General features: G+C 38.7%; 1 protein-coding gene across 1 annotated transcript in view; it reads right to left on the reverse strand.

Moving 5' to 3' along the window:
• thsd7ba (thrombospondin, type I, domain containing 7Ba) overlaps positions 1 to 12398 on the reverse strand; it is a 578787-nt gene that overhangs the window by 382056 nt on the left and 184333 nt on the right. Inside the window, exons 10-11 of the mRNA XM_060827743.1 lie at positions 4749 to 4881; positions 253 to 356 (exon numbers count right to left, since the gene is read on the reverse strand). Coding sequence (XP_060683726.1) covers positions 253 to 356; positions 4749 to 4881 — 237 coding nt within the window. The remainder of the gene's footprint in view (positions 1 to 252; positions 357 to 4748; positions 4882 to 12398) is intronic.

Genomic DNA, 12398 nt, shown 5'->3' on the forward strand with positions numbered 1-12398 from the left:
AATGTCAGAGAATTCTTTTTATACCAGCATGCTTTGTTTGGAATAGTTCCTAAATGTAAGCACAAAGAATTCACCTTGGCTTATCGTAGCAAAACATTTACATTATTGTAAAATTCCAAGATATTGCCACATGATTATTTGTGTTCCTAAAAGTATTTGGAAGGTCAATGAGGAAATTTTAAATTCATACCATTCTATCTTAAGGTCTTGAGCGTTCACCGATAAAATATTGAAATTTACAAAAAATCTTACCTCTGGTTTGCAAACCAGAACCACAGGCCTCAGTTGCTCCAATTGTTCCTTGTCTGACATAATCAGGTGCCAAGATACAGTGATGCCACTTATGAGTCTTCCACCTAAAGTGAAGTGATCAAATTATAGACCAGTGAGCCTTACGTCTGTTGTGGGAAAGGTTTTGAAAGGATTATAAGAGATAGGATTTATAATCATCTAGAAAGCAACAATTTGATTACAGATAGTCAACATGGTTTCGTCAAGGGCAGGTCATGTCTCACAAACCTCATTGAATTTTTTGAGAAGGTGACCAACCGTGTGGGTGAGGGTAGGGCAGTCAATATGGTGTACATGGACATCAGTAAAGCCTTTGATAAGGTTCCATATGGGAGGCTTTTGGAGAAAATACAGAGGCATGAGATTGAGGGTGATTAGTAGTTTGGATTAGAAACTAGCTTTCTAAAAGAAGGCAACAAGCTGATGGAAAATGTTCAGCCTAGAGACCGGTTATTAGTGGTGTGCCACAAGGATCTGTTTTGGGATTACTACTGTTTGTCATTTTATAAATGACTATGACACAGGCATAGGTGGATGGGTTAGTAAATTTGTAGACAACACTAAAGTCAGTGGACTGGTGGACAGTGTGAAAGAATGTTGCAGGTTTAAGGGAGACTTGGATAAAATGCAGAATTGGGCTGAGAGTTGGCAAATGGAGTTCAATGTAGATAAATGTAAGGTGATTCACTTTGGGAAGAATAACAGGAAGGCAGAATACTGGGCCAATAGAAAAATTCTCAGTGGTGTGGATGTGCAGAGGGATCTTGGAGTCCATATACATAAATCCCTGAAAGTTGCCACCCAGATTGATAGTGCTGCTAAGAAGGCATACAGTGTGTTTGGTTTTATTGGTAGAGGGATTGAGTTCCATAGCGTTAATGTCATACTACAATTGTACAAAATGCTAGTGCAGCCTCACTTGGAATATTGTGTACAGTTCTGGTTGGCCCATTACAGGAAGGATGTGGAAGAACTGGAGAAGGTGCAGAGGAGATTTACCAGGATGTTGTCTGGTCTGGAGGGAAAGTCTTATGAGGAAAGGCTGAGAGACTTGGATTTGTTCTCATTGGAAAGAAGAAAGCTAAGAGGGGATTTGATAGAGACATACAAGATGATCAGAGGATTAGATATGGTAGACAGTGAAAGCCTTTTCCCTAGAATAATAACATCAGCTTGTATGAGGGGGCATAGCTACAAATTGAGGGGTGATAGACTTAAGATAGGTTCTTTTCTCAGATAGTGGGAAGGATGTAGATTGCCCTGCCTGCTAATGTAGTTAACTCAGCCATGTTGGGATTTTTAAACAATCCTTGGATAAGCACATGAATGATGATGGAATGTTGGGATAGTGTGGGCTTAGATTAGTTCACAGGTCAGCACAACATCGAGGGCTGATTGGAAAGGCCCTGTCTGACTATTCTCCTTGATTTCTTTGTGGAAACGGCAACCTAATTCAACCATCACAGACACAATGGCTTTGTTCCTTCAATTAACCAAAGGCACTTGTTAAAATTCCACGGGAAAGATTAAGCTTTTAGTTGTGCACATTCAACGCAAGGCATACTTCATATGAAATATGTACACATTGATACATACACATTTAGAATACTGTGTACAGTTCTGATCGCCACATTACCAAAAGGATGTGGACGCTTTGGAGAGGGTGCAGAGAAGGTTTATGAGGATGTTGCCTGGTATGGAAGGTGCTAGATATGAAGAGAGGTTGAGTAGGTTAGGTTTATTTTCATTAGAAAAAAGGAGATTGAGGGGGGACCTGGTTGAGGTTAACAAAATCATGAAGGGTATAGACAGGGTGGATAGAGACAAGCTTTTTCCCAGTATTCAGTAACGAGAGGTCACGCTTTCATGGCGAGAGGTGGAAAGTTTAAGGGGGATACACGTGGCAAGTACTTCACACTGAGGGTGGTGGGCATTTGGAACACGTTGCCAGCAGAGGTGGTAGAGGCAGACACAGTGATTCATTTAAGATGTGTCTGGACAGATGCATGAGTAGGTGGGGAGCAGAGGGATACAGATGCTTAGGAATTGACCGACAGGTTTAGACAATACATTTGGATTGGCTCAGGCTTGGAGGGCTGAATGGCCTGTTCCTGTGCTGTAAATTTTCTTTGTTCTAATATAAAACTGTCTGATGGGTAAAACATAATAGATACTAGTTAGATGGGTGATATCAGAATGGAGGGTTTCAGAGGTTCAATCTTGAGACTATATTGTCTCCTGTTCATATCAATGAGTTGCATTCTGAAGCCTCAAGTAAATTGGGGCTACATCAAGCAGATGATATCAATTTTAGTCCACAATGAAATAAAGAGATGCCGAAATTACAGCATGAGGTGTTTAAAATGGATAAATGCAACAAACAGAGCAACAGCAGGCTAAATGTAATGCATATAATTGTAACATTGAACAAAAAGAGAAAAGAGGAGTAACATATATACTTCATGAATGGTTATTAATCTAGTTAAGGCTAAGTTGCAAGACACATAGGAACTTCAGTAGACTCAATATTCAACAACTTCCATAATGCAGAGAAGCAGTCAATGAAGCTAATCAAATGTTGAACTGCTTAATCCAAACAGCAAAATGGTATTTTGATCAAGATTACAGTAACCAGGTTAGAGCATACCTTGACTATCATATCTATGTTCAAAAGCAAAAGCAAAGGAGGTATTCAAATACTGGGTGGGGGTGGGGAGGGGGGGGGGGGGGGGGGCTGCAGATAGAATGATGAAGATGATTAGAGATTTGAGATATGAAGAACTACTGCAAGGGTGATGCCTGATAGGCGTTAGATTACAGGAGTCTGTAAAATAGTTAAAGAGATGGTAAAGTCCATTCTGAAATAGAATTTTGAATAAAATTGGGGAACAAGAGAAGAGAACATGAAAGTAGTAAAAGTTAGAGGTTTGCTTCATTCAAAGAATGATTTGCACCTGCAATAAAATTCTGGACGCAGTGATGGAACTCTGCAGAAAACAATAACAGCTAGAGTGCTGTGGTATATCTTATGTTGTCAGCAATGGTTCGGTTGGTGGCAAAGATGAGTTAGAAGGTTGTTCCAATAGGAGAAAGTGAGAACTGCAGATGGTGGAGATCAGAGCTGAAAATGTGTTGCTGGAAAAGCGCAGCAAGTCAGGCAGCATCCAAGGAGCAGCAGAGGCGACATTTCAGAGATATTCCTGAAGAAGGGCTCATGCCCGAAATGTTGACTCTCCTACTACTTGGATGCTGCCTGACCTACTGCACTTTTCCAGCAACACATTTTCAGCTCAGGGTTGTTCCAATAGACCCATTTCAGAGAACTGAGCATAAACTTCAGGCTGGCAATGTATTGTACTCTCGTGCAGGACTGAGAATGTCTCTGAGGTATTCCGAGGTGACACATATCCAATATTTAAGTGAGGGCCAATCTGCCTATTTAGAAATACATAAAGGATCACTATTTGACGAGAAGCAGTGGCATTCTCAATTGACACTCTCAATATCCTGGCCAATGCTATCGCTTAACCAGCACTATTAAACAGGTAAAAGTTACATTTCTGCTTGGAGGAGCAGTTGCTATCGAACAACTGTAACTATGCTTCAAAAAGTATTTAATTGACTCCAATGCTTCAGGGTGTCTGGGGTCATGACAGTGTATAAATATGCAAGACATTCTTTTTCCTTTTTTTGTGTGACAGTCTTGAACACAACAATGTCTACTTACATAATTTTCAATAAAGATATCCACGCTTGGGATGGCACAGTGGGTCAATGGTGTCTCACAGTGCCAGCAACCCAGATTATGATTCCAACCTTTGATATCTGTCAGTGTGAAGTTTGCATTTTCTTCCCGTGTCTATGTGGGTTTCTTCAGAGTGCTCTGGTGTCCTCCCACAGTCCAGGAATGTGAAGGTTAGGTAGATTGGCTATGCTAAATTGCCCCAAAGTGTCAAGGGATGTGCAGGCTAGGTGGGTTGTGAGGGATTATGAGGATAGAGTGGAGGTGCTGTATGCCCTTTCAAGGGTCAATGCAGCCTTGAAGGACTGAATGGCCTCTACATGCCCAATAGGGGTTGTATGATTCTATTCTGCACTCAACAGGGCATTTCTTTGATCCAACTTCTAATTCCAAACCTATTATTTCACTTAGATAAGCAAAACGCAAGAGTTGAGTATTAGAAAATAGACCTTTTATGTGATGTTTATGACAGAATCTTGCTTACAAAAGAACAACTTTCATTTCTTTATCACCCTTCACAAACTCAAGATGTGCCAAACTCCTTTATGTCAATAAAATAGCTTCAAGTGCAGCAACTATTATAACGGAGCAGCAAATTTCTGCATCTTGCATTTTTATTCTGTGGCTTTTAAATAAATAATTCTTCAACTCACAGAAGGAATCTGCCAGTGACATTTAAAATTTCAATCCACTTCTTATGTCCAGTTATTTTTACCTATAAATTGGACAAGGAGGACGTGCTTCACATTCTCTTTCTTCATACAGAGTATCTGGACACTCCTGTCCTCCATTGTTAGGCTTCTGAATGATTATTCTGTAGCGAGACTGTTTGACAAAGGAAGAGTTACCTGAAGAAAATCAAATTGATAGAGAAATAATCAGAGAATTTGCTTATGTGAAAACTAGACATTTAAGCTGAAAAATGATATTATAAAAAAAATTTTGCTTTAATTATTCTTCCTTCACCAAACTTACATATATGTACACAAAGTAAATAGTGTCCTCCAGAAGGAAAAAGGCAGAAACATAGAAGCTAGGAACAGGAATAGGCCATTCAGCCCTTCAAGCCCACCCCACCATTCAATATGATCATGGCTGATCATCCACTCAGTACTCTGTACTTGCTTCTTCTTAATACCGTTTGATTCATTTTTAGCCCGAAGAAGCAAATCTAACTCCTTGTTGAAAGCATTCAATCTTTTGGCTTTAACCATTTTCTGTGGCAGAGAACTCTAGAGGCTCACCAATCTCTGGGTGAAGAAATTTCTCCTCATCTCAGTCCTAAATGGTCTACCTGATAGGCAATATATTTAAAATGTGACCCCTTAGTTCTGGACTCTCCAGTCATCAGGACCATCCCCCCTGCATTTACCCTGTCTAGTCTTGTTAAAATTTTACAAGTTTCAATGAGATTTACCCTAATTATTTTCAACTCCAGTGAATATAGTCCCAACAAGTCCAATTTCTTTTCATATATCAATCAGTCAAGTAAATCTTCATTGCACTCTCTCCATAGTCAAAACATCCTTCCTCAGATAAGAAAATCAAAAGCACCTGTAAGTGGTCTCATCAAAACCCTGTACAATTTAGCAAGACATCCCTGCACTTGTCTTTGAATTATCTCACTATGAAGACCAACATACAATTTGCCTTCTTTGCTGGCTGCTCCACCTGCATACTTAATCTTCAGTGACTGGTGTACAAGAACACCTAGATTTTGTTACACCTCACCCTTTCCCAATGCATTGTTTTTCAGATAATAATCAGCTTGACTGTTTTTGCTACCTAAGTGGATAACTTCTCATTTATTCGCATTATCCTTCTTTTGCCAAGCATTAGCTCATTCACTCAACTGGTCCAGATCATTCTGAATCATCTCTGCATCTTTCTCACAGCTCACCTGATAAAGTGTTGTGTTGTCTGCAACTTTGACGATATTACATTTAGTTCCCTCATCTATATATTAATATTTATTGTGAATAACTGAGATTCTAGCACTGATCCCTATTGTATCACAATAGTACTCCTGCTGCTTGAAAAAAGACTTATTTATTCCTACTCTTTGTTTCCTGTTTACCAGCCAGTTCTCTATCTATGTCATTCCATGACCCCAATCCCTTGTATTTCCATTTTACATGCTAACTTCTATGTGTAACCTTATCAAAAATCTTCTGAAAATCCAAGTAAACCACATTTAATGGCTTCCCTTATCAATTTTATTTGTTACATCCTTGAAAAGTTCCAGTAGACTCGTCAGGTATGATTTTCCTTTAATAAATCCACGTTGACTCTACCAATCATGTCATGCTTTCCAATTGATCTGCTTTTAAATGTTTTACCATGGACTCTAGCATTTTTCACAAAGACTGATACCAGGCTAAGCAATCTATAATTTCCTTTTTCAAATAGTGGGGTTACATTAGTCTCCCTCCAATACATCAGAACCGTTCCAGAGTTTATGGAATTTGAAAGATGACCACTAATGGATCTAGTATTTCAAAGCTACTTCCTTAAGTACTGTTGGATGTAGATGGTTAGGCCCAGGCCTTCATCCATCAATTTCCATCATACCATTTCCGTACTATTATTGATTTCCTTCAATTCCTTCTTTTCATTGGACACTGAGCTCTTCATATTATTGGGACCATTATTTGTGTCTTCCTTTGTAAATACAGAATGAAAATATGTATTTAATTGGTCTGCCCTCTCTTTGTTCCTCATTCCTGGTTTTTGACGATCTAACTACATTTGTCTTCATTAATCTTTTTTCACCTCACAACCTATGAAAGGTTTTGTAAGCAGCTTGTATGGTCTCTGCAAGCTTACTCTCATACTCTATCTTCCCTTCTTAATTAATCCCTTAGTCTTCCTTTGTTGAAATTAAAACTGCCCCCAGTGCTCAGATCTGCTACTTCATTTGGTCAGTTTGAATGCCCCTTCCTTGGATCTAATACTATTATGAATTTCCCTTGTTAGTCATGTTTGGGTCACATTTTCCATTTATTTCTGTCAAGAATGAATAATTGTTGAAGCTCTTCCAGCATTTTTTTAAGTGTTTGCCATTATCTATCCACCAAAGTTCCTTTAAATTACATTCTCCAGTTGATCACAGTCAGTTTGCAACTGATACCATTTTTTTAAAAATTTAGATTTAGGGTCCTAGTCTCAGAATCAACAATTTCACTCTCCATCTTAATGAAGAATTCTATCACAATAAGGTCACTCGTCCCTAAAGGGTCTTGCACAACTAAATTGCCAGGCATAGCTTTCCCAGTGCCAAGTCAAGAATGGCCTTTTCTCTGGTTGATTGTTCTCAGTGTATTGGTCCAGGAAACCATGCTGTACTCACTCCAGGAATTTCTCCTCTGCAGTATTGTTGCAGATTTGATTTTCCCAACCTGTATGCAGTTTAAAGTCACCAATAAATACAGCCTTTTTTTTTGCTTGCAGCTATAATTTCCTGTTTAATGTCTTCCTTAATCTTACTATTTCAGTTTGGAGGTTTATAGCGTTTTCTGCCCCCTTCGTGTTTCTAAGTTCTACCTGGACAGATGCCGTTTCACTGGAGCTAATATCCTTCCTCACTATTGTATTAATTCCTCTTTCACGAACAATGTTACCCACTTCCTTTTTGCTTTTGTCTTCCATTTCCAAATATTCCTGGATATTCAGTTCCTGCCTCTGATCACCCTCTGCCTGTATTCCTGATGAAGGGCTTTACCCAAAATGTCAATTTTACTGCTCCTCGGATGCTGCCTGAACTGCTGTGCTTTTCCAGCAACTCTAATCCAGAATCTGGTCACCCTACAGCCATGTGTCTGCAATCTCAAATACATCAGACCTATTTATATTTGGCTGTGTAATTAGTTCATCCATTATATGGCAAATCTTCTGTGCATTAAAACGTGAGGCATTAAGGCTTACCTTTTTAACATTTTCAATCTTGTTTCCATTATTTGCATTGTGGTCCTGTGTGATTCTTGCCCTTGAATTCTCTACCTATCACTTTTCTTATTTCCCATTCTATCTTTTGTTTTTGCCCTAGTTTCCCTCTTTTGTCTCTCTGTTTAGGTTCCCATTTTCCTGCCATTTCCCAACTCCCCTCAGAGCCAGGCAACCCTATCTCTGATGTCTCCCCAATCTACATTAAGCAAATTGTGTACTGACCCAGAATGATTTGTCATTTCAGTTTACCATTTTCTGTAAGAAGGTAAGCATTTTCCAGTCATTGCTTCCCTCTGACAGTCTGGCTGAGATTAAAATCTCACCATAGGGAAAATCAAAAATTCAAATTCCAATTTGTCAATCTATTGCACAGTACCATTGGGACAGGGGGCACTCAACATATGTCACTGCTCCATAAAATGTCAATACAAAATAGAACAACTTTACAACTGAGTAACAGTTGATATTAAATCTACTTAAAATTTCCAATGTTTACAAGTGTTTCTAGATGATGAAGCAATCCTATGCCTGACTTCACTTGTCAGTGGAAGAAAATCTTGAATTTTAGTCGTTAACGAACTGGCTTCGCTTACCGAGTCAAACTCATGAAATCAACTTTGTTTCTTTAATGGATACAGAACACTGTGCACTTTTAATCACTGTGCATTGGTTGAGTTAACAAAATTCAAGGGCAATGTCACCAAGAACTCCAGAGACATTGGTCAACACCCTCACTGTGCGACCATTCAGTAAAATTTTAATTAACGGGATTGTGTTATAATGGTCATTGGAGTAAAACAGCTCTTTACTCCTGCAATTGTGAACCAGTCTTATTCATGATAGTTGTAGGAGTTTGTTAATTAAATTTGAATTCTTTTCTCTTGGCTTATTTTTAAAGGGAGATCTGCATGTTTAACTTTTCTCAAATGTAATGCAATTACTGAATTACATAGAACATAGAACATAAAAATACAGTGCAGTACAGGCCCTTTGGCCCTCGATGTTGCACCGATCCAAGCCCACCTAACCTACACTTGCCCACTATCCTCCATATGCCTATCCAATGCCCGTTTACATGCCCATAAAGAGGGAGAGTTTACTGTAGTTAGAAATTTATTGCATTTTATAAAATCTATGTATTCAACCAGAGATACATTTAAGAGATCATGTGTTATGGGTCTTACAGCCCACATCGATACATGTCGTGATAAATGGTATGACAACACTCAGAGTTTCAACCACAGTTTATTATGAGAGCTTTAACAAAGCAAAGTCAATTTTGGAGGCCTTTACATGATAAAAATCATTTTAATTTTCTGCATTTGAACACACATCCCTTTCTTTATTTGTTCATTTAAAAATATGTTCACCATGTTCAATTCAACTTCCATTCAGCTGTCACCAATACCCTTCAAAGAATGTTGTCTTTCAGCTGGAGTTAAATTCCTCCTCAACATCATGCACACTCTGCACTAACCATTGCATCTGGTTCTTACCAAACACAAATGTAGAGACAGAAGACAGAGTGAGAGCAAATGATATAAAGAGAGAGTTAACACAATGATACAATGATGAGAGCTAACAGGCAACTTAAAACAGAAGCTAAAGAATGGAGAGAGAATGAGAAATGATGGTAACAAAGACACGAAAATGGAATGAAAAAGGTAGCAAAGAGAGAGAGAGAAACAGCTGGGTGAACAGAGGAAAAAGTAGCAACATAAACAGTGTCCACCATCCATAATTTTTGACTGCCCGTCAATAGTTCCACAGCAGACACATTAGTAGACATATTATAAATTTCCATTGTCCTTTTTTATGACTTGCATGTGTAGTGACAGGCTTCTCACAACTGTAATGTGTTGGTAATGTTCAGTAAAAAGCCACTGACAACAGCATTTGATAAGAAATATAAATAGGTTTGGGGTTCATAATAAGCTATTAAATGGACCCTGATGCTTCTGATGTTGGTAGCACATAAACTGCATGTTGTCTATAAATTGAAATGATAACTTGTAGCGAATACGAAGTGTAGGGTTCAATGATTGCATAGCTAAACAGACGGAATAAAATTGTAAGATGCTAGCAAGAGCTCAAACTTGCCTGTACTATTTAACACCAGCTGTACCTCTTAAAAAGGTGGTACATTTTGGTTGGAAAATGCACTGGAAGTCATTGCAATCTTGTGTTTGACATGAGAAAAGCACAAAAATGACACGACATGGAGGAGAACTGTTGTAATTCCAGATATCAGTCATGCCCAATATTTTTTATATTCTGATAATCAAAACCTGGTAACTTGTGGCTTGTTCACTGTCACTAATCGTCCTTTCTATTCTGAGTCTCAGGGCTGCCTAACTAACAGAGGTGCAGAGTCTTAAAAAGAAGAGATATTTGTCTTACAGGACAAAGTTATTAAATGATACTAGATGGTGCAATGAACATTAATGATAATAATTATAATAAATAGGAGCCAGGCATGTCACATCTGTCTTCATCAGAATATCTTGCAAGCCAACCTGTTTCTTACACAAAGACTGCATGACATCTGAGATTGGGTGGAGCGAATGCAACTTCAGCATTAACACTGTCAGGTCCACTATCTTGTACTGAAACAGCAGGCTCTAAGATTTTCTGACATTGAACTGATGGCTTTGGTCAAGAAGGTAGAGAACATGAGAGGAATTGTCCATTCACAAGGGACCAGGATGCCTTTGTGTTAACCTCTGAGAAAGTACTGGGATCAATTAGTCTCGGAGATCAATACAAATATGCTAAACCCTGTCTTCCTGGATTCAGGCCACAAAGCTTTCAATGACAGCACTCAAGTTGTTAAGGTCAGTGAATGTACTTTCAAATAATCTACAAGTAAGTACTTCTACAAGCTTTAAAACTGCAGTACTGGCACCCAGTGTATAAATCAAAAAAGATTCCAGAATGATGGGACAAATGGGATTTGAGGAGAAAATATAGCTGGTGCAAGTGGGGAGAAGATTCCCAGAAGGAATTGGATAAGGTGCCACATCAAAGGTCATTGCAGAAAGTAAAAGCTAACATACTGGCATTGACAGAAGATTGGCTGGCTAACAGGAAGCAGAGAGTAAGAATAAATAGTTCTTTTCTGGCTGGTAGGATGTCATGAATGATGTGCCACAGGGTTTGCTGCTGGAGCCTTAACACATTACAATTTATGTAAATGATTTGAATGAATGGACTGAAGGCATAGTGGCCAAATTTGCAAATAATCAGGAAAGCCGTAGAATGTCACATTTTATTATGAGGCAAAATAAATCAATAAGTAGGGAACAGGGTATTGGTGAGCCATCATCTGGAGTGTTGTCCACAGTACTGGTCACTGTACCTCTGGAAGGATGTTAATGCATTAACATCCACTGGAAGCACCACAGCCTGAAATAAGCAGATTGCTTTATCAGGCAAGACTAGATAGGTAGGTCTGTATCCTCTGAGTTTGGAAAATTCAGAGATAATTTAATTGAAACATATAAGATTCTGAGTGGATTTGACCAGGTGATTGTGGAAAGAATAATTCCTCTTTTGAGAGAGTCTAGAACTAGGGGTCATGGTTTAAAAATAAGGGATCATCCATTTAAAACAAATAGACAATGCTGGATTTATCCTACTTTTTTTGATTGTTCAGGACCTACCTGATCAATTATCCACAGTGTGGAGTCAACGCACTGGACAGATTAGAATACATTCACTTCTTACAGGTGCGGTCCCGTTTTCAGTCAGGTTCGTAGTCTGTGCTGTGTACCTCATTCTCAAGCATGTTTCCTGAATTTAACTGAATTGGCTGGGACTTGGTATCTCTGATGTCAGAGAATTTGATATGAGCAATTGTGGTGGAAGGGTGGTTTGGGGGTGCACTGATTTAGAAGCTGAACAAGTGCAAGAAAGAAAATCAGCAAAATATTTCCTCCTGCGTGTTTGACATATGGCCTTAAGACATCATAGGATTAAAAGATAAAGTGGAGGATTCCCTAATTGTACATCACTGACCTCTGTGAATCCTTTCTACCAGTCAGACAGGATATAAATGGCACAGTCTAGGACATCAACTAACATGTGTGATTCTGTGAGAATGACTGTGGGAATATGGCTCCAGTAAATTGTCAGCCTGAATGCTCTGTCAACTGTAATTCCTGTTTTAACAATTTGACAAAACTGAGTGACTTGCTTGTCCTTGTCAGGGGGCTGTTAAGATTCTGGTGTGTGATTCTGGAGGTTGTATCTGTCCAAATGATAAATAACTATAAGTATGATTTCCAAAAGTAAACTGAATCTGTTGGGTATATGTGGTAATCAAAACATTCATCAATTTAAAACATTCATCAAAGATATGTTGCATTTAAAAATGAAAATAGCAAGAAAGATCCATATGTGGCTTACTCAGGAAGTTAAG

Source organism: Hemiscyllium ocellatum, chromosome 7 (genome assembly GCF_020745735.1).
Source record: "Hemiscyllium ocellatum isolate sHemOce1 chromosome 7, sHemOce1.pat.X.cur, whole genome shotgun sequence".
Lineage (NCBI taxonomy): Eukaryota > Metazoa > Chordata > Chondrichthyes > Orectolobiformes > Hemiscylliidae > Hemiscyllium > Hemiscyllium ocellatum.